We start from the raw sequence: 27,298 nt of genomic DNA on the forward strand, positions 1-27,298 counted from the left end.
GGAACTGCCTACTATTAGTGGGGTTAGATACTAACCACAATGACACACGTTGACATTTGCCAATGTTACATGGAAGGCAAACTTTTAACCTTCCAAGAAATTCCAATTAAAATAAATTTATTTAGATCATTTATTTTATCAGTTGTGTCAACAAGGATTATTTCAGAAGTTTTTGTAACAAAATAAGTGTAAAGGTTGAGAGTGTGCTCACAAGGAAGTCACCCTCCCTCGGAGGCAAGCGGATGTGAAACCTTTCACTTCTGGAGAGTGTCCAGAAGCAAAACAAGACCAGACTGTTCTAGTGGCAGCCTACGTGTATGAATGGGAAGGGAAGCAACAAAACCTCTGGTTGGAGGAGAGGAGAAAAGCTGGGAGGAGAGAAATGACTTTTCCATGCAGATTATGTTGGAGAAGCCTTCAAAATCTGCATGGCTGTTTAACCTAAAGGAATGTGAAAATGTTATGCTGTGTGAGCTGGACAATGGGGTCCACACTGATAACTCAGAGATGGTTCTTGGATTTGGGGACCCAAGAGTCAAGTCAGCATAGATAGAGGTGTCCACAACAAATTGTGTGGCAAGACCTCACATGATAGATGTTTCAACTGGGGTCCTGGAGCCAGGCTGCCTGATGTAATTTTGTGTATTCTTTCTTTTCAGATTGCTCACTTAGAAAGTGAATGTGTGGGATAACATGTCCAGTGTGTCCGAGGAGAGAAGAAAAAGGCAGCAGAACATTAAGGAAGGGCTACAGTTTATACAGTAAGAGCTTATTAATACCTGTGTTTTCATCCCCTACTAACTTTTAAAATTTTCTTTCTTTTTTTTTAAAAATTTCACCCAAGGATCTGTTCACTGACCTTAGGGAGGGAGAGCGGTGGGCGGAGGGGGGAGAGAGAGAGAGAGAGAGAGAAACTTGGATTGGCTGCTCCCCTCTCCACTCCCTGCATGCACCCTGACAGGGATCTAACTAGCAACCCAGGCATGCACCCTGACTGGAAACCGAACCCACAGCCTTTTTGGTGCATGGGACGATGCTCCAACCAACTGAGTTACACAGTCAGGGCCTAACTTTTTTATATGGCTATACATTTTGCAGAGATTAAGAAATTTTTAGTCATATATCATAAGTCCCACTAATTTGGGTTAGAAATTGTTATTTTGTTACAGCAATAATTTTTGCTTTTGTACATTTGATTTCTTTGTGTTCCAACGTGGATCATACTGTTAGTGATTTCTGGGCCAAGATCTTTTAGGATCCCTGAGAATGTTAGACCGAAGAATTTGAACCTAATATTGTGAGAACAATTCTGATGAATGAAAATGAACATCTGTCAACACATAAGGCTTTTGTGATCAGACGTTTCTGTTGAGAATCTCAGTCTCTAACTGACCTTTGTAAGGCATGTCAGTGACCAGACAGTTGTGGCTTTGGTGGATGTATCCTTGAAGAAGTCCTCACTGTTCTTCCCGGGAAGGAGACAGTCTACTCCTTATACTATAGATATTGGATCAAATAGGATTAGTGGTTCTGTACTATTTTAAAACATTTTTGGCATGTGAAGAATTAGACCTTTTAATAGCCGTACATTTGAGAAGAAAATGTACATAGTCAAGAAAAGACAAAGGAATAATTTCAGGGTTTTTATCATGACTGCAGTTACATGTGAATAATGGTAGTAGAGGAGAAGTAGGTCTTTAAAATGTGCTTAAACCAGCGGTAAGCTAATAGACCCTGATGCTTAAAATGCCTTCTGGATGAATAAATTCTGATAAGAGCCTGATAATTAAAATTAATTTGTTTCTTCTTAGGTCACCGCTGTCATATCCAGGAACACAGGAACAATATGCGGTAATGACTCTTGAAAGCTCTTCAGTAGCTTTTGAACTAAATGTAAAGCAAGAGTTGGCAAACTGTGGCCTTGTTGCCCAAATCTAGCCCACTGTCTGTTTTTGGAACACAGCCACACACATTTGTTCATGTATAATCAATGACTGCTTTCACAAGATGTGGTAGCTGGGACAAGAGGCCATATGGCCCACAAAACCTAAAATCTTTAGTGTGTGAGCATTTATAGAGAAAGTAGGTTGACCCTCATACATAGGATAACATTGGCTTTTTTGACATACTTGGACAGTTGTCCCATATTTTCTTTCCTCTGTTAGTATTGCTTTGAATTAATGTATCTTTTGAGCCCCTTGAAAATTAGTTTTAGCCTACCTCTCATTTCATCAAAAATAAGTGGGACAGAATATGTTGAGAAGAAGAATGCAGAGACTTTTCTGCTTTTATTTAGGAGAGGTTCTAACAATACTAAAGGGTGACTGAGTAGTAAGAGCCAATGATGAATCGGCTGGTTATAGGGAGAGCTGAGTACTGGGTCTTGGAATACAGGTCCTTGTCTCTGCAATTAGTTCACCTGTGATTTTTGTGTCTCTGAGGGTTTTGATGCTTCTAAGTGTTACTTCTTTGTCTCTGTCTCTCCCTTCCTCTCCCTTATTTCAGTCTCTCTCTCCTTCCCTCTTTCCTCCCTCTCTCCAAACAGATGTAGAATCATAAAGTATGACTATAAGTCACCTGGAATAATCCATTCATTTGATAATTGATTTTATAATCCTTACATTTAAATTGGAACTGGGGTCCAAAGAGGTTAAATAGCATGTCGAAAGTCACCTCAGTTGTTAAAGATTGATTTGTCCAGTTTACTTCACTATTTTTTTTAGCTTTGACCTGAATTCATGAAAGGATGCAGAAGACTTGAATATTTATTTGATCTTGTGGTAACAAAGGACTTCTCAAATACTAAAGCAGTGAGAGAAATGACAAAGGAATCTTAAAAAATTTTCTACATACCTACATATTATGCATACTTAATAAAAAAAAAGGGTTCACATCCCTCTCCCTCTAAAGCAGTAAGTGACCTGAATAAACAGATTATAAAAGAATACAAATGGTCCATAAAAAGGTGAGCAAGTTCAGCATCGCTGGTAACCAAAGACACAAAGTAAGAAAGGGAGCCATTTTTCATCTAGAAATTGGTAGAGATTTTAGGTGCAGACATGCACACGGGCACACGCGCTGCCCAACGTTGGTGGGGTGCCCTGAAGGGAACCACCAGAAGTGTTCCTTGTTATTGCCCTTTTGGAAGGCAGTTTAGAAATATTAGTCAGGAGCCTTAAAATTCTCATTCTGTTTGAACTAGAATTTCCACTTACAGGAGTTCGTCCCAAGCACAGAGTTGGAGATGTGGACAATCACTTACAGGGTGCTTTTGCTGCATTTTTCTTAATATTAAAAATGTCTCCTGAAAAAGCAAGCAGGATGAAACCTGCACTGAGACTGCAGTGACTGGGACCCAGTTTCACAATTTCTTAACAACAGTGCTCGTGACTCTCAAATTATTTCCTCTGGAATTTTAGGTACAAAAATTAAGATTTACCTGTACCCCAACTTATTCCTTAAATGGTTTCAGGTGGTAACTTTCTTTTTTTAGGTATATTTACATGCTCTTGTGAGAAATCTTTTTAATGAAGGAAATGATGTTTATCGAGAACGTGATTGGAACAGCTCGATAAGCCAGTACACGGAAGCTTTGAATATAGCTGATTATGCAAAGTCTGAAGACATTTTAATCCCTAAAGAAATCATTGAAAAATTATATATAAATCGTATTGCTTGCTATTCTAATATGGTGAGTTGTGCCTTTTGAAGCAGTGTTTCAACATAGTACATTAATAAGTCACTTTTCTAATTTCAGGTTTTTTTATGACAGGGCTTTTTTGAAGATTTTATTTATTTTATTTTTAGAGAGAGGGGAAGGGAGAGAGAAAGAGAGGGAGAGAAATGTCAGTGTGTAGTTGCCTGTCACACACCCCCTACTGGATACTTGGCTTGCAACACAGGCATGTGCCCTGAGTGGGAATCCAACTGGTGACTCTTTGGTTCTCAGGCTGGCATTCAATCCACAGCCACAGCAGCCAGGGCTACTTTCAGTTTTAAATACAGATATGAATTCCTTTTAGAGTGCCTTGAAACATTAAAAAAATCAGCTTTGGACAAATGTTTAGGGATTTTTAAAAGTAATTTGTTTCTTAGTTAATGATCCTTAGAGATTTCCACTTGAGCATGGCTTTGGGTGGGATGGTGTTTATTAAAAAAACAACAGACAAAACAGCCTTGGGAGACAAAATACAAATGTTCAGAGATGAGCTTGTCTGTCAGATATTTGTGTTGATAATTCACTTCTTAGTCAAGATTCAGTCCTCTCAGGAGCTTTTTTTAAGCACAAAAAGTAGTTAGTCTTCAAAAGAATTAACACAAGTTTTCACACATCTACACTTAAAAATTAATATTTTGATGTGCCTATAATTTTCACTATGGACATCCAGTAAACAGCCATGAAAATAAGAAAGGTACCCATGTTGTTACCTAGTTTTTTGTTAGTGAACATTCACTGATAATTTATTTTGTTTTTTACAAAATGTGTTCCTTTCTCATCTTGTGGCTGTTTGGAAGTTATATTTCCATTTGGGATTTTAATGAGACCCACCAAGGGGTAACTGCAGATGGGAGGAGAACAGAACAGGCGGGCGATACCTGCAGGCATCCATGATGTCTGGAAAGTTTTATTTCTTGAAGATCTGAGGCCTTCGTGGCCAGATGTTAACATTTGTCGTATCTGGGTGGTGGGTACATGGGTATTTATGATATTCTTTCTCCTTCTGTGTATTTGAAATTTCATAATGCAAGTAATTTTAACAAAAATAATACTGCTAACCTTGCGTTTAAGAGGGTAATAGCCTGAGGTCTTGTGTGTTTGCATTTACAGGAAGACATCAGTGCAAGAAATGAATTGTTTGATTGCTAACTTTATTTGGTCTTACACACTAGGGTTTCCTTGAAAAAATTGTAGAAGACTGTGATAAAGTCCTCAGTTTAAATGCCAGTAACTGCAAAGCTCTGTATCGGAAATCTAAGGCTCTAAGCGATTTGAGAAGATACAAAGAGGCTTATGATGCCGTAGCAAAATGCTCCTTAGCAGTGCCTCAGGTATGGGATTTGTATTTTTGTTCATTTGTTTACATCATGGCCATTTTATTACTTCCTTGTGGATATATGGCATTTAAAGAATTACGTTTTACAAACCACCAACTTGCTTCACTTGGGACTGACTGCTCATGAAGCAAATGTCTTGACAGAATATAAGTTATAACTTAGAGTTATATAACTTATGTAAGTTATATAGGCAAAAGTTTTGCCTATTCACAGTTAGTAAATATAACTCTCCATTACTGTATATTGTCACTTGTTTCAGGATGAACATGTAATAAAACTAACTCAAGAACTAGCTCAGAAATTGGGATTTAAAATAAGAAAAGCATATGTTAGAGCCGAGGTAAGCTGGCATTCTCTCCATCAGGTGTTCCCAATTTATTTTGTAATTTGTAGGCAGTTCTGTTTTTTAGTTTGCATCTTTGTTTTCTTTCAGCTGTCATTAAAATCAGTTCCTGTGGATGGGGCTACCAAGGTAAAGTTATTACTTCTGTAAGAATCATAACTTAAAAAAGAAGAAAAGATAGATGTGTTAGCAGTTTTGCTTTTAATATTTATAGTTTGTGTCTATTTTTGAGATTTTTTTATTTCTCAAACACATAATTGACCAGAGCTTCCTGTTCTGTAAAAAGAGAACTGACAACTTGAATATATCTTTATTCTTAACCAGCATTTCCTGAAGTCTGATGGAGCATTTTACAGGGTTTTCAGAGATGTTAGGTTTTGTTAGAATAAGTGGTTTAAGGCCATATACTGATTTTGGGAGTCACTGGGATAAACACAATTAAGTTGTTTTTTTCAAAAGTAAGTCATCTTGGAGCTGGTAGGGTGCTAATGGCCACTGTGAGTTGCTGGGGTGGGGGACAGACGAGTACCTCTGGCACTGGCATGCCCCTGATTCTTAGAGAATTCCTGGTCCATGAGAAACAAGTGGTGGTGCTGACAGACTAGCACTGTTTAACACCACATTAGAAACATTTACATATTCCATTTACTTCATGGATCTCAATTGGAAGGGAGTCAACAGTTCTGTGAAAATCTGCATTGGTTTCTTACAGTGAGTTTCACAGATTGTTTTATAGTTTAGAATCCTGAAAATATTATGATTCATTATTTGGTTTAATTTCTAGGCTTTGAACTGTTCTGTGGAAGATATTGAGCCAGGTATGTTTTTCCATGTCATCTTAATCTGAAAAGTACCAGTTCTAGACATTATATGTATTACCATTGTCAAATAAGGTAATATTGACACCTTTGACAGTAAGGTAATTACTGTGTGGTTATTAGTATGAAAGCAAGAATAATTTTGCAAACCACCTTAGTACTTATGGATGTGCTTGCATGTGACTGAGAATGCTGATATCAGTAAGCCGTCACTGAATGCCCGCTGTGACCTCACCACCATTGGTAGTTCTGTCCAAAAGGGGCCCATGCATTTCAAGAAAGAAGAAAATGTTTTCTGAAATGAATATATCTATTCCTGGGTAAAACAAATTATTTTTAGAATTACTTTTATTTAAATTGTTTTTGTTGTATTTTCTTGTTTTTATAATCACTTTCATATCCTCACTTAGCTCTTTATTTTCACTATTTTTGTTTATTAACAGTAGTATTATGTACGTACACTGAAAAGGAGTACAATTCTATCCACATTACAGATTTATTAACTCCAAGGCAAGAAGCAGTTCCTGGTGTTTCTGTACCTGCATCCAGTTTTTCTCACCAAGTTGGAAGTGAGCTGGCCTCAGTTCCAGTTATGCCCTTACCTTCTGTTTTGCCACTGCAAGTGGAAGAGAGCCCTCTGCCATCCACAGTGTTGGCAAATGGAGGAAAGATGCCCTTCTCCATGCCGGAAGCTTTTTTAGATGATGGAGATATGGTCCTTGGAGATGAAATAGACGACCTCCTTGATTCTGCACCTGAAACTAATGAAACTGTTATGGTAAAGTTTAGCATTACTTTTTCTGAAGGCAAGCTTCATAAAAACAATAGCAATATAGCCTGTTAGATATTTTCAGTGTTGCTTATAGGCTGAACTTTGGGTTTCTTATGTTGAAAATTAGTTTTGTCTTTCTTTGGCAGTAACTGGCTAATTTGGTCATTTTTGAAATAAAAAAGAAACATACTATCCAGTAATTAGCCAATGTTTCTTCAGTGCCTTTTGGAATCACACATATAGAAAGGGCAAAGAGGCATTTGATATGTAAGAAAAAATAAGTTTAATAGATAAAGGACTTCTCACTCAGTTGTTTTTAAAATGTAGGCTTGAAAAGAAATAAACTCTATAGCTTAGGCTCCTCTACTAAGTCTTGGTTTTGACTTCAACTTTGTTATGTAACATATTTACCTAGTGTAATGATTTGTTTTTATATGTTAATGTTAAAAGCAGCTCAGCCAACTTGGACCTGAATTTCATGGATTGTCATCAAATCTTTTATTTTTTTTCTAGCCATCAGGTTTAGTCAGAGGACCCCTTTCGACACTCAGTGTCACCCCTGCCATACCCTTTTCGGCATCTCTGTTGGGCACCTTGCCCATTGGTGCGAGGTATGCTTCTCCAACCTCCTTCTCAGAGTTGTATCCACCTTTGACCTCATCCTTAGAAGAGGATTTCTGTTCTTCTTTAAATTCATTTTCAATGAGTGAATCCAAACGAGGTAAGAATTGAGCCATTTGTGTAAACAGTTGCAGTTCATTTTCTAAAAATAACAATTTATGGTTGGCAATTATTTAACCCTAGAGAGTTAGTACTTGAATAATTTTCATTGTAGATGAAAATATAAAAACACAACCTTTAATTTTAAATATACCTTGACTTAAATGTGCCATTCTGGAGAACAAGAAGCAAAGGAGAATAGGAATATACATGGCACTGTTGTTGCTGTTGTTGTTTTAAATAGGATGGTTTGTTAAGCTGTGGTGTTTGTTCTTTCAGGGGGTGAACTGACTTTCAACATTTTCTCCAAGAAAGGTGTACCCCACCTTAAATGGTCTTAAAGACAGATTATCCTTTTAAATTCTGAAATGAGCAAATAACTTATTTAAAGCTAATTTAAGATCAATGTTCAGGATGGTAATCATTAGATCTACTTTAGGCTGCACCCATTCCACTCAGGAAGCTATGCCTTAGTTTTACAGGGATTGACGAGTTTTATTTGGTAAGGACTCCTGTTTCTGTAGCCAACATGAGTCTTAAGCATTTTTGCATGGTCAAGGGACAAAAATCAAAATAATTGATTTAAACATTGACAACAGAAGAAACTAAACTTTGTGGGAGACAGAATGGAAAGGAGAAAATAATTGAGTGATAGAATAAGAAAAAGAAAGTAATTGAACCTTATTAATTTTCTTAATGTTATGGTGAGTGAGTTCTTGCTTCATATTTTCAAAAGGAGAGGCTCTTTTCCCATTGAATGTTTATTATTTTCTTAGTCTTTCTTTTTTAAATAGTCTCCCTTGGTAGGCCCTGCCTTAGCTTCTAGCTCTGCAAATAGACTTTTATTTAAATTTTTTCTGTCTAAGGGTTTTTTGATGTCCTTGGTTTCTAGAGGAAAGGAAAACCTCCAGAGCCCTCTTTGAGTGTCAGTCGTGAGCAAGAAAGCTCCTAGGACTTGGGATGGAAAGTAGCGTGGGGAGCCATAGTCAGCTACTGCCCTGATGTTTTTATTACGTGATTAGAATGAAAAGGTCTGTTGAAGTTTTTTTATTATTTTAGATCTGTCCACCTCCACTTCTAGAGAGGGAACATCGCTTAACAACAGTAATTCTTCCCTTTTACTTGTAAGTGCCACTTCCTCTTTTGTAAATACATCAGTTAATTTGAAAATAGGTCTTTTACTTAAGTAACTGAGTTATTTGAGTGACTATGATAGCCTCCCTGAAATTTTGTGTGTGCCGTGGGGAATAGTGTTAGAATAAGACTCTTCTGGAACATCCAGCAATAAACGCTCTGTGTTTAAGACTGGATCTGTCACAGCAGATTAATCACGATTGCAGACAGTGTTTAAGAGGCGTTAGCACAGAGTAAACAACACCAGGAAATACAGCTGACCCTTGAACCACATGGGTTTAAACTGTGAGGGTCCAATTATATGCGTATTTTTTTCAGTAAATGCCTGTACTGTTTCTGAACTGAGGTTGGGAGCCTGCAGATGTGGAGGGCTGATTGCATGCACCTGTGCTGTTTTAGATGGTGACTTGAACATTCTCAGATTTTGGCATTCACAGGGGTCCTGGAACCAGTCCCCTGAGGATACCGCTGGACATTTGAATCTTTAGGGAGTCAAAAGTTACATGCAAATTTTTGACTGCATGGGCATCAGTGCTCTAATTCCCATGTTGTTCAAGGGTCAACTGTATAAGATCAGGGAATGTAAAATGTGTTAGCTAGGAAACAACAATTACCTATTACATTTAAGAACTCATGGAGGATCAGAAAAGTGGGGGAGGGGTGTAGAGACCCAAAGACAGGGAAATTTCAGTCTGTGAAGGATGTCTTATTTTTCAGAAGAATGTATTTTCTGCTTTAGTTATAGTGCAATCAGTATTTGTTGGCTGTTTTTTGTTTTTTTTTATTCTCCTTGCAGATGAATGGACCAGGAAGTTTGTTTGCTTCAGAGAGTTTCTTGGGAATTTCAAGTCACCCTAGGAATGACTTTGGAAACTTTTTTGGAAGTGCAGCTACAAAACCACCTTCATCAGTGACCCCAAGACATCCCCTTGAAGGAACCCATGAATTGCGACAAGCTTGCCAAATCTGTTTTGTAAGATCAGGTCAGGACCAATACAAAGCAGCGGACAGTACTGAACTAGTAACCTGAAAGTTCTTAGAAATTTGCAAATATATGTGGCAAACACCAGCTAGTGTGACTTTTTCAATCCCTGTTTGAATTCTTTCTAAACAAGCCACAGTTATTGATTTGGGGCCTTTGGAATCTAATTAAGTCTCTTCTCTTATTTGATATGATTTTATTTAAAGAATCAAATGGAGTAAAATACCTGATTTTGAAAGCTTATTGAGATATTTATGAAATTGTTTATGTTCTAAATATATGTTAAAGAACTTGGTTATTTTCTTTTTTTTTTTTTTAATAACCCTCCCAACTTTTTTTTTTTTTAAGATTTTATTTATTTATTTTTAGGGAGGGAAGGGAGGGAGATAGAGAGAGAGAGAAACATCAATGTGCGGTTGCTGGGGGCTATGGCCTGCAACCCAGGAATGTACCCTGGCTGGGAATTGAACCTGGGACACTTTGGTTCCCAGCCCGCGCTCAATCCACTGAGCTACGCCAGCCGGGGCAGTTATTTTCAAATAGAGCAAAAACTAGACAAAAATATAAGACTAGTATATGATATAGTGTTTATGAAAATTAAAGTACTTTCTGTTGGTTTGTTTCTTATCTTTACTCCTAAATTAAGTGATTTATTTTGAATTTATTCTCAGCTGAAGTATAATTTATTCCTCAATTCATTTTCTTCTTAGTTGTATATTTAATAGTGTTCTTTACGAGCCATTAGAATTCCTCTCCTAAAAGTTAAATTAAGGGTATATTTGGGAAGAACTGGTGTTGACTAGAATTTTGTGTTGTCTAACAAAAACCATAAAACGCAAAATTAGTAGCTTGTTTACATTTTGGGGTTATGAAAATGAGATTTTTGTAGGAGTTTAGTAATCATTGAGTCTGCTCACATCTGCCTGTAAGTGTGCCTATAAAGTGAAATGATACTTTTGTGCATATGAGCAATCCTTTTTACATCTTTTTCAGGCCCTAAGTTAATGGATTTCACTTATGTTGCTAATACAGATCATAAATGTAAGAAAGATATTTTAATTGGTAGGATAAAGAATGTTGAAGATAAATCATGGAAAAAAATACGCCCAAGACCAACAAAAACAAATTATGAAGGACCTTATTATATATGTAAAGGTATGTACTATAATTATGTCAGTATATGTTACAAATGTGATAAATGATGTGCTGCCTTTAATTTAATGATTCTAGGATTACCATTAATAAAAATGTATAGATAGAGTTAATGGTAAGTTCTTTGAGTTGAAAAATTAGTATTTTTTATATTATTTTTATCTTGCTTTTAAACTTCTGATGTGGTGTATACTTTGTAGCTGTTTATGGAAACAGAACTTTGACTAGGCTTTAAACAGAGACTGTCTCAAACCTGTTAAGTGCTGTGACTACGTCTATACCGAATCAGAACATTGAACTAAAGCTTTGAAAATATTGTTCTTTAAGCTGCTTTGTTAAGAACTTAGTATTTTTATTTTGTCAAGCCACTTTATCTGAACAAACTTGAATGTTTTTTAATGATTTTTAAAACATAGATCAAGGGATTTTTTTCCTGTCTGGAAAAAAAATTTTATACTCGTGCTTATTGTTTTTTTGTTTTTTTTTTTTTACAAGTTAATACCATCTCTGGCTACTAACATAGGTATCACTGTTTCAAGCTCTTCATGTATTGTTATAAAAATTCAGATGATGCCCTAAACATGTTTAATATTCATTGGCTTTGAAAAACCAATGTGCCACATTGTAAATGACTTTTAATTCTCTATCTTTATAGATGTAGCTGCTGAAGAGGAATGTAGATATTCAGGCCACTGCACGTTTGCTTATTGCCAAGAAGAGATAGATGTCTGGACACTGGAACGGAAAGGGGCGTTCAGTAGAGAGGCTTTCTTTGGTGGCAGTGGAAAGATTGACCTTACTGTATTCAAACTTCTGCAAGAGCATCTTGGAGAATTTATATTCCTTTGTGAGGTGCTGTCTCCACACCTTATTTTCTGCTACAGTATTGGTGATAGTTTCTGATTGGCAAGCCCAGAAGTATGAAGTACTTAGTACAGGTCCTACTATATGATAAAGTACTCACTTGGCAATGGTAGCTCCAACAGTTATCCAAGAGATAATAATGAATATTAGTTGGTATAAGCATATAATGTATACGTATGTAATAATATTGAAGAAATATTCAGGGTACACAAGTTATATTTTATATTATATTTTTGTGATAATTTTTCTTCTCTGTCTGTTCCAGAAATGTTTTGATCATAAGCCTAGAATGATCAGTAAAAGAAATAAAGATAACTCTACTTCTTGTTCTCACCCGGTTACAAAGCATGAATTTCAAGACAATAAGTATGTTGGTAGTTTCTAATTTTTATGTGACAAAACAGATTATTTTCTTAGCTCCAAATAAAACCACACTGTTATCTGCCCAGGCATTCCCTACTTTCCTTTTGTTGAAAGACAATTACTATTTAAAAATGTCTGTTAGTAGATTTTGCTGGGAGTTTTTTAGTGAATTATTAAATTAATTATTTAATATGAAAAAGCATTATTGAGTTTTAGCTGCTCATGACATGGATTTAGGAGTTTTATGATTTAATGTATAATTACCCTCCCCCCAATTAATCCAGTAATTGCATATAGTGGTTTATTTTTTCTGATAAAGATTTGAAGTGTATTTTTAGTCTAAACTTGACATACATGTATTTTCTAAAATTTATGGCACACCAATATTAAAATGTTACTCCATCTTCATTTTAGGTGCCTTGTCCACATTTTGCGAGAAACAACAGTAAAATACTCCAAAATACGTCCTTTTAATGATCAGTGTCACCTTGATTTATGTCGACATGAGGTTCGATATGGCTGTTTAAGGGAAGATGAGTGTTTTTATGCTCACAGTCTTGTAGAATTGAAAGTCTGGATATTGCAAAATGAAACAGGTAGATGTGTGTGTGTGACTGAGACATATCTCAAGGGCAGTCAGGGTTTGATGAAATAGTCTCTGAGCCCCTTCTTCATCACCTTGATGTGGCAACTCTGTTGATTTTGCCCTGAGCTTTAAACTGTGCAGTCACTTTTCATTTTTAGAGTGGCTTGTTTTTAGTATGGTCCTATCTAATTATTTGCTGCTACAAGTTGATGCATGTAATATGGTTTTGTGAGGAAGATTTCTCAGAAAGCACCAAGAGCTCTATTTGTAAATATTCCATTAAAAAAAAGATTTTATTTACTTTTAGAGAGAGGGGAAGGGAGGGAGGAAGAGAGGGAGAGAAGCATCAATGTGTGGTTGCCTCTTGAGCACCCCCACTGGAGACCTGGCCTGTAACCCAGGCATGTGCCCTGACTGGAAATTGAACCAGTGGCACTTTGGTTCACAGGCCAGCACTCAATCCACTGAGCCACACTAGCCAGGGCTAAATATTTTGTTTTGGAGAAGAGTCACATGATGTTCATTCCTCGTTGATAGTAGATTACACTGTATGGGAATAATTAGGGAATTGAGTCTGCCTGTGACCTGACCAGTGGACTGTTATTACATAGAGGACCTAACAGAAGGCTTGTACATTTCCTAGGTATCTCACATGATGCTATTGCTCAAGAATCTAAACAATATTGGCAAAATTTGGAAGCAAATGTACCTGGAGCTCAGGTATTTTCTCTTGTGTACTTTTCTCATTTGGGATCTTTCTGGAATGGCCTAATGGATGTTAGTTGTTGGCAGAGGCTGTTCATATTTGCAGTCCACTACTTTCTTATTATCTGCTGAGTTGATGAATTCTTAATGTGAAAAAAAATTCTGAATTTTAGTTGGTCATCATAAAAACTAGGCATCCCATAATACTTGTCAAGAATATAGGACACAATTTTCTTACTTAGCCTAATTGATAGAACAACTGGGATCTTGGGCTTTGGGGATTCTTACTATTATGCAAAAGAATAATTTTAAGTCTTCATAATAATATTAACTGGTATAAGTATATAATGTTTAAGGGTGTAATCATACTGAAAGTAAGAAATTTTAGAGGTCCAAAAGTTGTATTCTGTATTATGTAAGGGAGGTAGATCGTGTTTGTCATTTTGCTTCCCATCTGGCAAAACTACTTTATCTACTGTCTCCCCTGCTACCCAAAAAACTTCAGTCATCAGTTCCAGAGCTGACTTTCATAAATTGAGGTTTAGTGTTTCTAATCTGCTTTTTAATCATATCCTCTTACATTTGGGTGGAGAATAGGAGATTTAGTTATCAGATTGTATATATTAATGGTCAAATCATCAAACCAGACAAAAAGAAATTATATGTTATTATGAAAAATAAATGCATGGTGAGTCAGTGTTTTGTTCTTAGAAAACTGGTTTTCTGTTGAAATTAAAACTGATCTTTTAATTGTTTAGGTACCTGGCAGTCAAATAACGATGCCTGGATCTCTTAATATGAAGATAAAATTCGTGTGTTCTCAGTGTCTGAGAAATGGTCAAGTCACTGAACCAGACAAAAATAGAAAATACTGTAGTGCAAAAGCAAGGCATTCGTAAGTAGCATGTGTGTGGAAACAATACCTATTTCATAATGATCTGTTTTATAGGTTTAAAATCATATATGTAAGAAAAGATTAAGACTTTGAAGAAAGGAGGGGAAAAGTAGGTAATTTAGGAGTAATTACAAAGCACAAGGGAAGAGATTTTTAGGCTTTAGTAGCTAAGAATTCAACAAAATTCAAGTGTTTTTCTTGTATTTTATCATTTCTTTGTTTAGGATTGGTAGAGAATGTTTGTTTACGAGTATCAACAGGAAATGAAATGACAGCATCATAAGGCATTTCTTTTAGAAGGGTTGAGGAAAAAAATCTCTGGTCCTTTAGGTACAAACTTCGTACCTGTCCCTTTATATTATGCCTTTTGCCAGTGTGTCTTTGTTTTTTCTGAACTCCATTTTTCTTAGGTGGATCAAAGACCGTCGTGCGATGAGAGTGATGTCTGTTGAACGTAAGAAGTGGATGAACATCCGTCCTCTCCCCACAAAGAAACAAATGCCTTTACAGTTTGATGTACATACGTAATTTTTAAGCCACTTTTTTTTATTAGGCATTTCAAATTATTAGAAAGTAGTAGTAATTCAGATGGAAACTGGCACCCTTTAAATAATGCTCATTCATCGTAATAGTGAAATTTAAATGGGCCTCTCTTTTTTCCTTCCCTTTAGTATTTGTGTGATTCTGGGATAGTTTTCATACTTATTGGAATTTTAGGAGTTATTTGGAAAAAGTAAATAGAGAATCAAGAAAGAGAGGCTTGAGAAACACTTATGGGCATGATTGACCGTATTTTTCAGATGAATTACTTTTGGGAGGGAATGGAAGAGAATTTCATTTAAATTTGATTCCTCAGCTTTGCCATCAAACCCAAGGCCTTCTGTATTATGAATGCTGTGGATGAGTTGTTTTTTATCATGCCTGTTTCTTTTACTGAAGCAATGGGTACTAAAAGATACCCTACCTGATAGGACCTTCTAAAAATAACCCAAAGGAAAAGTATTCAACGTTAAAGGAAGATGTGCTTCAGAAACTGTTAGAATGAAAATGCCAGACCAACTTAAAGTTAGGATAATGCTTCAGTCACGAGGTGGCATGTTTTACCTCAATACCCTCTGGTGCCGTCCATGGTCTTGAAGATGATTGTCCAAGCAAACCCTGTGAGCTGGCTCTGGACTGTCCTCTTCACCAGGGAGTGGGTCTGGAGAGAGCCCGGAGGGCTTTCACTGCGTGAGTTAGTGAACAGGGACACTGGACTATTGACAGGTTGTGAACTTTCTGTCCTGATGGGGGAGATGTGGAGAGAACCTTCTGCCCAGAGAAGCAGGTCAGAGGGATTGCAGAGTACCCTAGGTAAAAGAAGCCTCCCTCTTTGACTTGTCAGAGAGAGTTGAGGAAGAGACAGCTTAATTTCTCATCACCCAGAGTACTTTGCACTTTGTAAAACTTACGCAGGTTACGAGGTCAGTCTTAGAAGGAGGTGGTGTGTTTGTGCTTTACCCACAGTGGTTTTGGACCCCTAGACTTGGGTGACTTCATCCGTGGGGTATGTAGGGGGGGAAGAAGAAGGATTGGAACCGTTGATATCTTGGGCTTTAAAAGATGGTGGAGGTTATGGGTGTATTCCTTAATATTTTGTTAAACACGACTGAGACCAATTCTAGTTCATGTGGTAGCTTCCTAGCACTGCTAGTTATTCTGAAATCTCAGACATGGTGTACTGCTGTATAATGTAGTAGCTTATTTCTTCTTTTTCTGCCATACTAGGGATTGCTCAGGGATCCTTTTTGTAAAAGAAGAAATAACACTCTTTGTGTGTGTGTGTGCAGACAGTGTGGTAAAGTGGAAAGAGAATGGGCTTCAGAGTGTGCCAGCAGGGTCGTGGTCAAGTTACTCAGCCGCAGTTTGCTCACCTGTAAACGGGAATAATTACATTGTAGGGAAGAGTACACAAGATGGTGTTATGTAAAAAGCCCAGCACAGTGGCTGGCTTTCTCCTTTGTCTTCTCTTCGCTCTGCTCCTTATCATTGATCTTTAAAGACTATGATAAATGTTTCCCTAGTAGTTGCTAAGTACTTAGTGGAGTTTGATTGGGAAAAGAAAATAATAAACTCAGTCACAGAATGATGTTTTGACTACTGATTTAATACAGAAGATTCTAAGGGGCAGGCTTACTCACCTTAGTCCAAGAAAGAAAATGTACAGCGTTTAGGGCACTACTTTAGATTTTTAGCAAAAACCAATGCTAAGCATCTAATATTATGTAAGCTGATATATAAGGCCAGCTCCTGTTGAAATACAAATAAACTGAGATAACCTAACAGTCTTACTAAGTTTTATACTCCTAGTTTTTATAGGAGTATAAAATCTAATACAAATATAAAACAAGTGTATTCATGATACTTAAGAATGAGCTCTTGGTGATGGAGATTTTCTTAGTACTTGATAGTCTGCAAGGTTACTAGGGAAGTCTGCATTTTGCTGATTGCTATCACTTTATTTTCCTACCAGTATCATTGTATTTACTTTGTAAAATAAAAATGTAAATAACAAGTATTTGAATGCTGTGTACAACTGGATGGCCTGATTAGCATAATAATTATCTTCAGAAAAATGCATATCTAGTGAATGATGGCCAAGGATTTTTTTTGACATTGTTTAGTACCTTTGGAGTAGTCTGCAGTTTTGACTGCTTCCCAAGTGCTGAAAAGGAGGCATCCTGGGTGGAGAGTAGGGGAGAGTCGTAGCTGTCAGACTGAGAGGCCAGAGATCTTCATTTGGGAATAAAAATAGTCTGCTGTGTTAAAAGCAGATAGTGTGAATAAGTGAGTATGTAGACATTCATATTCTAGTTGCATTCTTTCTCTTGAAAATTTTCAATATAGAAAGCTAAATATTAATATCATCTCATGTATTTTGGGCTTACAGTTTGAATAGAATCAAGTCAATCTTATTTTAAGATTATATTACTCAGCATTAGCATGGATAATAATGCTTATTTTGCTTAAATGTAAAAATTAGGCAGTTTTACTAAGTGTGCTCTGCCCTATATTCGTATTTTTTTTATACAGCTATGCAATCATATTGCTTCTGGGAAAAAATGTCAGTATGTTGGAAACTGCTCTTTTGCTCATAGTCCTGAGGAACGAGAAGTATGGACATACATGAAGGAGAACGGGAGTAAGTTGATATTTTAACTGTGGCCTTGACACCCATGAAATTTAGCTTGCTTGAAAGTTTCTTCCTCTCTGAAAAAATGCCAATTTGCTGTGAACACAAAAAGCAGTTTGCATCTGAAGCAGTTGTCCTGTTATCAGTGGAGCAGAATCTGATGTCTGGTCTGTGTCTATGTCACATTGGACACAGATATCTAGGTTTGCATCCTTTGCTGTTGCAGGTGTGTTCCTGAGTAAAGAATTGTCTGGGGAAGTTGAGTCCTTCTGTGACTACTTAGATCAGATCATCTGCTCCTGTTTGAATAGTCACCCCCTGAATTAATCAGATTAGAAATGAAGGTTTCTTCAAGGAGGCCTTACTGTTAGAACAGGCCTAGATACAAAGGCCCAAAGAGAGAAAGTTTATGTTGGTCAAACTTCTAGTTAGTTTGTTTTGGGAGTCTTTGAAAGGCGGCGCCTCAGATAGCTTTTCACTTGACCAGAAAATTTTTTATTACAAGGATCATTGTTCTTTAATCTTAACTGAAGGAAAGTCATGAACAGCTTAAGATCTGTAGTCTCTGATTACAGGAACCAATCAGATTTAAGCATGTCATCTGCTTTGTTTCAACCATGTCAGAATTCAGTGACTTATGTAGATGGGACTCCTCCTCACTGTCTTGCTTGAAGTAGGGACATAACAGCCACTGGGGATAAATTTGGCCACACACACCCCTCTCCTCTGGGGACATTGACATCATGGAGACATTTTTATTGTCATGACTTTTGGGAATAAGCTACTGGCATCTAGTGAGTGGTGTCCAGGGATATTGTTAAACATCCTACAGTGCACGCAGGAAAGCCCCCAACAGCAAAGAATTACCCACCCAGAGTGCCAACAGTGCTCAGGGTGAGAGACACCTGGTCATGCGGAGTACACCTGCTCTGACATAGGAAGCAGCTTGCAGCCACTGCCCAGGACCTGCTCATGGTTGTACTACTGTGAACTGCACCCTAGCATGTCAGTGCTTTCAGACTGTGGCTTGACTGATGGATTCACATTAGGGTCAGAATCTTGGTCCCAACAGTAGTATGTTCTCTTTCTCAGTAAGCAGTGAGGAGCATGTCAGCTCCAGGCTCCCCCAAGCTGTGTAAGTAGCGTGTGTGGTCATGGCGGTGATGACAAGTGTTGAATGTGGGCCCTGTAAAGCTGTGCAAAGCCTTTCCTTATTTTTACCCGTAGCCTTAGAACGGTTTCTTCATTTTACCTCCCCACCCCAAAGTGTCTTGTACATGCAGGGAGGAGTTCATTAATCTGGAAAACTAATGTTTGTAGTCTAACAGTCCTGAATTTGATTCTTGCCTAGGATAGTTCACCTACTGCTTGTACATGGACTGTCTCTCCCTGTCTAATATAATCAGTCTTCATTCAGCCTCTTGCTTTTCCTTTGAAAATGTATACTGACTGATACAAAAAGTATGCATGATCTTGTGTTTATTTAAATGGTGTATTTAAATCTTGACTACTGAAAGTGATTAATTTTGCTTTAGTACAAGATATGGAGCAGTTTTATGAACTCTGGCTAAAGAGTCAAAAAAATGAAAAAAGTGATGATGTAGCCAGTCAGTCCAACAAGGACAATGGAAAACAAATTCATATGCCGACAGATTACGCTGAAGTTACTGTAAGTACCGTTGGTTGTCTCCCCTCTCCTTTGCTTCTGAGCTGTAGAAGGAACCTTTCTTTTTTTCCCTCCACTTTCTCCAAAACCTGGCTCTGTCACATATTCCCTGTCCTTTTCCAGTATCTTCATCTTTTCTCTCCAGTGGCCTTGCTGCTGTCTTAGCTTAAGTCTCTTCGTTCTAGAATCCTTTTCTTGATCCTTTTTCTGACCATGGAGCCAGAGGATTTCAGGTCTTAAGTCCTGGTTCCTTCCTTACTAATCTGGGCAGATTGCCCACCCACTAGTGGGGCGGTTGTGATGGAGAAACGAAGTGTGAGTCTGTATACTCACCCCAGTGCTAAGCCACAAAAGGTGCTCCAGCAGTGTAGCCCCTTTCCCTCCGAGCCTCTCATTCCCTCCTTCCCGCCTGCAGTCTGGTCTCCACCACCAGGGTTCTGTAGAGACGTTAAGTCACCTGTGGTCTTTTATTGCTGTGGCTTTTTAAAATTTTCAGAAAACTAAGGTGGATAATATAATGAATATTTTGAGCCCATGATCCCAAGTGAAGTGATGTTAACAGTTTCTTGTATTTGCTTCTGTAAAGTAAATAAATGTTACAGATAAAGTTGGAACCCCATTTGTCCCCCTTCCCAGAGGACCCAGATTAGGTGTGTATTTTTCCAGGTCATGTGTACATATCTTTACCTTAGTTATTCCTAACCTGTAGTTCTGCCTGGCATGTTTTTTAAGTTGACATAGATGTGCGTGTTATTTTGCTACTTGTTTTGTTTTCATTTTTGGCCCTTCTCCATATTGATTCAGTGAGATCTAGGCCATGACTATGGCCTGGCTTTGCCCCGTGCCTCTACTTGTGTTGCACCCTGTGAATCTGCCCTCTCTGCCAAGGCTCAGCTCTGATTCCTGTGCCACTTTTTCTTAAGTCCTCCTTGGCTTTCCAGAGCAGGGCCATTCGCACTTGTTGGGTCATGAGATCTACCTGGGGTGTTTAGAAAGACAGATTCTTATCTGTATTCCAGACGTGTTGAATCAGAATCTCATGGGAAGTCTCCAGAGCCTGTTCTTACCTAGTGTTGCCGTGATCCTTACACAGTGCATTTGGGAAATACTCAGCCACTTAAAGCTTGCACCTTTGGTAGCCCTTACCTCCCATCATAGCAGAGAGACTTCTCTGTAGGTCTGTGTCGCAGGGGCAGCATCTTCCCCACATGGCACAAATCCTGGCCCCTAGTAGGGCTTCCATTCATGTGCACTGAATGGGAGGTTTTACTCCTTCTTGGAATCCTTGTTTGAACCTGGCCCTTGTCCTCCTGACAGACATCCTTGTTTGTACACCAGCTCCTATTGCCTTCACGCTGGAGGCTTCCCAGATACCTGGCTGGATCCATTGCCCCTGCGCTCTGCTTCCTTTGCAGTGGCATGATTCCCAGTTTTAGCATCCTTTCCCTGGTCCTGTTTCTTATTTTGAGTTTTATGTTCCTCTCAAGAATAGAGAGTCTGGGTCTTATGTTGGGTGGTTTCTAGTCTTCCTGGTGCCCTGTTTGAGGGACACACAGATGACACCTGCTAATGGGACGCATGTCTTGTGCTTTTTAGGTGGACTTTCACTGCTGGATGTGTGGGAAGAACTGTAACAGTGAGAAGCAGTGGCAAGACCACATCTCCTCAGAGAAGCACAAAGAGAAGGTTTTCCACACTGAAGATGACCAGTACTGCTGGCAGCACCGCTTTCCAACAGGATATTTTAGTATTTGCGATAGGTACGTAGGTTTCTTAAATTTCCCACAGGAAAACTGCTGCTGGTCTCACATGACTTTGATGGTCATGTGATGCTCACATTTGACTTATCTGGGTGATAAGTCTTCCAATATTGGAGGCTTAGATTTGAGCTCTAGTTGCTCTTTGAGAATTTCCTCACTGTTCTGTGGTGACATGAAAACATATACTAGTCTGCTGATACCAGTTTGAATGTCTTAAGATAACCGAATGGAGAAGTATGTTTATTTGAGTTTGTCCAGACAGTTTTAAAGTTCCCAGCCATGATTTTCTAACCTTCACCACAACCTTTCTTGTAAATGTTCATCAGTTTTGAAACTGCCTTTGAATATTTCAAGTGTAAATCTAAAACTTACTCAGGCCAAAGGAGAATGTATCACTGCTGTGTTTACTTAGAAAATTGTTCAGTAGCAAATGAGATAATTTTGAGTTGCTCCTTATTTTGTTAAAATGCTGTTGGTGTTTAATTTCCAAATTTAGATCCATGTGATTCTTAAAACTGTCGAAGGCAGCTTTTACTTAATGTCTGATTTCTGATTTCTCAACACTATGTAAGGAGGGGTTATAGTCATGCCACCATCGGCCCCCCCCCCATTAAACAGTATTTTCATTTTTTTTAATGAGAAGTTCATTTTTTTTTACCAGATGACAAAATCAGGAAAAGATAATTTTAATCAATTTATCTAAAGACATTTGTCTTAAGAAAATGTTTGAATTGTAGCAATAAAACAGTATGTTTCACTAAATACATTTAAATGGCCTCAAGTACTAATTTCTCCATTGTGCATGTCAAGGCTGTAAAGTACCCAGCTTTATGCAAATCATAAAGCTAGTGAAGTATACATTTTAAGATTTTCATAAACAACTTGTGGATGCTTATAAAGCTGACTTATCCCAACAGGTATATGAATGGTACCTGCACAGAAGGAAGCAACTGTAAATTTGCACATGGAAATGCTGAACTTCGTGAATGGGAAGAAAGAAGAGATGCCCTAAAGATGAAGCTCAACAAAGCAAGAAAAGATCACTTAATTGCCCCCAATGATAATGACTTTGGAAAATATAGTTTTTTGTTTAAAGATTTAAACTAATATGCTGGCTTTTATGTATGTTACCTAATCAGAGCATTGACCAGAAAAATTGAAAGTGTTCTAAGGAACGTAGCAGAAGAGCTGCAGATTTTCTGCTTGTATTGGCGTCTATCCTCCCTCCTGAGCAGCAACCCACAGTAGGTAGGAAAATGGCTGTTTAACAGATCTGGCCATGCTCTCACGGCTCCATTGGCATCAAATGGCAAAGTGACTGCTGTCCGGTTGCCATCTGTTGAACAGACTTTGGGATGAAGTGTGTTGGGGAAGAGGATAAGTTTATGTCTAGGACAACTCGTCGAGATGGTCCTTCAGATAAAACCATGATGGTGAGAGATAAAACACTTGTACTAGGATCAGAATACATGATGAATGAAATTCTTTTCACATTTTAAGCAGAATGAATTTGTTTAATATAATAAAGTTTGCTACTTATCTGTATGTAGGTTGCTAAAAAGGATTTTCTTAACTCAGATTTTAAGCCAAATAACCATTTAACACTAGTATACGTTAAATGGGGTATTTTTTTGTATTTGAATGTTTCACTATAATAAGGGAACTGAGGATAATGTGCATTAAGAATATTTTGAAAAATAATCAGTTGACTCAAATTTTATTTCTTGGTCTTTTGCTGTTTTAATGATGATTTTGAAAGAGTAAACTTGTATTGTTGGTATTGTGTAGTGTATGGACCAATATTGCCTGTAATAAAGATTTTATATGTAGATGTCTTTCACTTTCTGGTGCCATCCTTCCCCATATGAGTTGTTGAAACTGGGTACTAAAGTCACAAGGTTTGACTGTTTTTTGGTTTTTTTTTGTTTTTTTTAGGAAGGTTTGACTTTTTAAATAACACTTTACATAAGCAATTAGTAACAGAATGCAAAATTAAGGGACAAGGAAGCAATTTTCACTTCTGTCCCACTCCCTAGATTTTAGTTGCTAAGTCTTTTTTCCCCCCTCACTTGAGGGTATATATATACTTTGATATTAGAAAGGTGCCAAAAGACAAATACCATATGATCTCACCTGTAAGTGGAACCTAATGAACAAAACAGACAAATAAGCAATATAGAATCAGAGGCATGGAAATAAGGAACAGACTGACAGGGACCAGAAAGGAGGGGTAGGGAGATAAAGGAGGAAAGAAGAGGAAGGACCTAGTTAAAGAACAATTATAAATGACCCATGGACATGGACAATAGGGAGGGGATTGATTGGGAGCAGGGCAGGGAAGCGCAACAGGAAAATTGGGACAACTAATGGAACAATAAAAATAAAGGAATGGAGCATTAGAATGATCGATGTGTGCCTTCCATACACACCCCGACTGGGAACCAAACGGGCCACCTAGGTATGTGCCCTGACAGGTATCAAACCTGTGAACTTTTGGAGTGCGCAACGACACCGCCTGGGCAAGAGACTTAGGTTAACTGACAACAACTCTTCTAGGTGATATTGTGTGTTTTGTTCAGATGAATGATTAGCAAGGAGACATGGTCAGCTAAGATGTGGGCCATAGGATCCCTCAGAGACAAGTGTCTGTAGCACACTACCTTCAGTAGATGCAGTTTCTGTTGAAAGACCACTGAAGGAGGCATGGGCTGACAGAGACAAAGAAAGGGTATGCTGTCCTCTCTCAGACTGACCAGCTTCAGAGGCTGGAACCCAGCGAGCTAGGGAGAAGAGTCCTTGTCAGGGTTTGGGGAGCAGCTCCTCGAGGACTTTGGCACTTCAGAGTGTTGTTGGCAGCACAGTTTAGGGAGAATGAATGGCTGACAGACTTTGAAGACAGTGATCTGCCAGGCAGTGATGTATCAACCCTCCAAACCCTCAGGCAAAGTCACTTTTTCATGATGACGTTGAATGATTTAGGGTTTGGGGGAAACAGAAAAGGGTCTTGGTTCTGCTTTAAGTCCAGCCAGGGCAGAGAGCAGGGCACAGCTGCAAGTAGTGAGGTAGAGAAGTAGAACATTTAGAACCAGGAGCTGCAGAGTGATAAGCAAGTAAGTCCCCGTGACTCCTTGAAGACTGTAGGAAAGACTGGTTTCTCCTCAGGTGGGAAGGCAGGGGGACAAGCTGTATTTGGCAGGTTCATTGGGAATGCATCTTATTTGCCAAATCTGTTAAGAGTGACATTTTCTGTAGAATAGGTTAGCAATGTTAACCTATTCTACAGGTCTTCCTAGTCTGATGGTCTTCATTACGTTTTTTTCTTCTCTGTATTTTCTCCTAGACTACTTTTGTACTCTTTTTCCAGGGAGACTAGTAAATGTTAAAAAGTTGTCCCTGGTGCTGTTTAAGTTTACAGTTTAAAAGTTGGTTGTCTTAACCCTGGGAATCTAGGCTTGAAACGTAGTTGGAGACCCTGTGAGTGGATGGTATGAGAATTTGTATTTTTCACACTCCCCTGCATTTTCTGTACCTTGGTTTCCAACCTTCCTGCAACTAATTCTCTGTGCTCTCAACCATCCTTTCAGTAAATTCCATTCCACCTAAATGAACAAGTGTCTTGTTCTGGTTTGCAGCTAAGAACCACCCCTGCCACCACTGCCTTGGTCTCAGCATTAGAAAATGTTAATAATTCCAGGTGACGTCACAGCCCCCCTAGAACTGAATGGGTAACTTTGGAGGAGGAGATAGTGATGTGATAGGGGGTAGAGGGGGAAGTATGACAGAGCCTATAGTATTACTATAAAACCTAATAGTAATAGCAGGGGAAACAGTAATCATTGGCATGTCTACTTGGACATGTTTATTTCCACAGGATGAATTTTTTTCAACCTGTGGTAATTGAGATACAGTTCACATAACAAAAACTTTATCATTTTGAAGTACAATCCAGTGGTTTTTAGTATATTCCAAATGTTGTGCTACAATTACCACAATGAGTTTTAGAACATTTTCATTCCTTACACACACACACACACACACACACACACACACCAATCTACCCATTTGCCCGGCTTTTCAAACCATAGGCCATCACTGATCTGCTTTCTGTCTCTATAGATCTGTCTGTTCTTGACATTTCATATAAATGAAACCATACACTAAGTGGCCTTTTGTGACTAGCTTTCACTGAGCATAATATTTTCAAGGTTTATCCACATTGTAGCACGTACGAGTACTTCATTCCTCTTAATTGCCGAATAATACTTCATTTTACTGATATACCACATTTTGTTTGTCCATTCCTCTGTTGATAGATATTTGTGTTGTTTCCCTGTTTTTGACTCTTGTGAATATAAGTATTTGTGCAAATTTTGTTGGCTGCAATAAGCCACCCCAGAGAGACACATGAGAGAGGTTGCAGGTGGGTCCTTGTTCTCAGGGACTCCTTCCTCTGCTCAGTCCTCCCAAGCAGGCTGGTGCCGGAGGAGCTTACCTTTCTCCATCACCCTCAACCTTCCCTAGGTGCTCTACTTTGACAAGTGTTTGCATAGAGTCCTTGATATTTGTTTCCACTTAGTTCCAGTGACCTGCATCAGTTGGGAAACTGAAGAATTCACTCCCCTGGCAGCGCAGGTTTCAAACACTCTAGTTGGCTGCTTGTATTTGTTGCAAGCGGTAAATGCCAATTTCTGGAAAGCTGATTCTGGGGTCTTGATACAAAGTCTCCAAAAGACATTGGTGAATACCATTGTCCAGAATACCCAGGCTTAGGGAGTGGGCTTCCCTCTGCATTATCTGCCAACCTGTACTTTGTTAGATTCATTACATTTGTTAAGTAAATGATTAGAAGCATAAAAAAATATTCTGGCCCTGGCTGTTGTAGCTCAGTGGATTAAGCACGGGCCTGGCAACCAAAAGATCACTGGTTCGATTCCCAGTCAGGGCACAAGCCTGTCTCTCCCTCTGTTTCTCCTTTCCTTCTCCTGTGTCTAAAAATAAATATTTTTTTAAAATTTTATTTCCCTCTGGTTCTAAGAAAGGATTAATATATGGGTTATATGTACAAATAGTGTTTGAAACCGGTACTAACTGCCAGGGGAATGTGTTCTTCAGTTTCCCAATTGATGTAGGTCCCGGGAACTCTAGGACTAAGTGGAAATAAATGTCGAGGACTTCATGCAAACAGTCATCAAAAGTTTTTAAATATGTGTGTATATATATATATATATATATATATATATATATATATATAATCTCCTTGTTCCCTACTCTAACACCACCAACTTGTTCAGGGTATAAAAAGTGGCCACAATAGCTCATATTTTGGTTGATGTGGGCAAGTTAGGATTGATCTAGCCTTGAAGAGCAGTATAACCTGACCCTAACAGCCTGCTATATCCTGAAATGAATTTATCATTGTTTCAGAACATTCTGCTGCCAGAGCAGCAGCCAGATGTCTAGAAGAGGAAAGGAACCATACTTTTGTTAAACCAGGGTGGTTTCCTGGCCTACAAAATGCCACCCTATATTGCTACAAGGTACTGTGGGTCTTATGAGATAACCCACAGGCAGCAAAAGTACTTTGAACCTTATCAAGGCCTGTGCAAAGAACAGGTGTTTTATAGAAGTGTAGTGTGGATTATAACAGCAACATACTGTGGACAGGAACTACTGACTTTTGACTGTATTTGTTTTCATTAGTAATATACCATGTAACTCAAATCTACATAATCAAAAGAACTAAAAAATGGTAAATAAGATTAATATAAATTAAAAACTACAAATATATATTTTCTTAGCTTTAAACAAGATTACATAAAACAACATATCACTGTATTATTAGGTTTGTAATATACAGATTTAAAAAATAAGAGTAGCACAGAAAAAGGCAGGGGGGAACAGAGCTATATTGGAGCAGTTTCTATATCTTAATGGAGTTTGGTATAACTCTTAATTAAATTGTATTATATATATTGTAATCCTTACAGAAACCTCTGCCCATTTACTACAAAAAAAAAAAAGAAGGAACAAAAAGAGATCAGATATAGAAAATAAACAGCCAAATACAGGGGTAGATTGACAGGCACTTTCCATAAAATACCTCATTTAATTCTCAAAACAACTCTGCGAGAGAGTTACTATTACCCCATTTTAGGGCAAATGGTCGTTCCCGCCGCACTTCTGGGGTCTTGGACAGTTCTCGCCTCTGTACGTGTTTTCTACCATTCAGTGGGAATCATAAACACGCGCCCACCAGGGGCTGTAGTGGGACTAGTGAGCACGTGTTCTGTCATCACCACAGCTCTTAAAAT

The 27,298-nt window shown here is 38.1% G+C and overlaps 1 protein-coding gene across 2 annotated transcripts in view; it reads left to right on the forward strand.

Moving 5' to 3' along the window:
* ZC3H7A (zinc finger CCCH-type containing 7A) overlaps positions 1–22,819 on the forward strand; it is a 33,162-nt gene extending 10,343 nt beyond the window's left edge. Inside the window, exons 2-23 of one of the 2 annotated variants that reach the window (XM_028531712.2) lie at positions 660–761; positions 1,812–1,851; positions 3,494–3,691; positions 4,891–5,049; positions 5,315–5,395; positions 5,489–5,527; positions 6,183–6,216; positions 6,711–6,994; positions 7,502–7,709; positions 8,768–8,832; positions 9,639–9,825; positions 10,818–10,979; positions 11,632–11,828; positions 12,106–12,206; positions 12,618–12,799; positions 13,433–13,509; positions 14,253–14,389; positions 14,800–14,905; positions 17,462–17,570; positions 19,097–19,230; positions 20,824–20,987; positions 21,905–22,819. In XM_028531712.2, the coding sequence (XP_028387513.1) occupies positions 694–761; positions 1,812–1,851; positions 3,494–3,691; positions 4,891–5,049; positions 5,315–5,395; positions 5,489–5,527; positions 6,183–6,216; positions 6,711–6,994; positions 7,502–7,709; positions 8,768–8,832; positions 9,639–9,825; positions 10,818–10,979; positions 11,632–11,828; positions 12,106–12,206; positions 12,618–12,799; positions 13,433–13,509; positions 14,253–14,389; positions 14,800–14,905; positions 17,462–17,570; positions 19,097–19,230; positions 20,824–20,987; positions 21,905–22,094 (2,922 nt within the window). In that variant the 5' untranslated portion in view covers positions 660–693 and the 3' untranslated portion in view covers positions 22,095–22,819. The remainder of the gene's footprint in view (positions 1–659; positions 762–1,811; positions 1,852–3,493; positions 3,692–4,890; positions 5,050–5,314; positions 5,396–5,488; positions 5,528–6,182; positions 6,217–6,710; positions 6,995–7,501; positions 7,710–8,767; positions 8,833–9,638; positions 9,826–10,817; positions 10,980–11,631; positions 11,829–12,105; positions 12,207–12,617; positions 12,800–13,432; positions 13,510–14,252; positions 14,390–14,799; positions 14,906–17,461; positions 17,571–19,096; positions 19,231–20,823; positions 20,988–21,904) is intronic. The other variant, XM_036020923.1, reaches the window with a different exon arrangement.
* The last annotated feature ends 4,479 nt before the right edge of the window (positions 22,820–27,298 follow it).

Source organism: Phyllostomus discolor, chromosome 3, assembly GCF_004126475.2.
Source record: "Phyllostomus discolor isolate MPI-MPIP mPhyDis1 chromosome 3, mPhyDis1.pri.v3, whole genome shotgun sequence".
NCBI classification, from domain to species: domain Eukaryota; kingdom Metazoa; phylum Chordata; class Mammalia; order Chiroptera; family Phyllostomidae; genus Phyllostomus; species Phyllostomus discolor.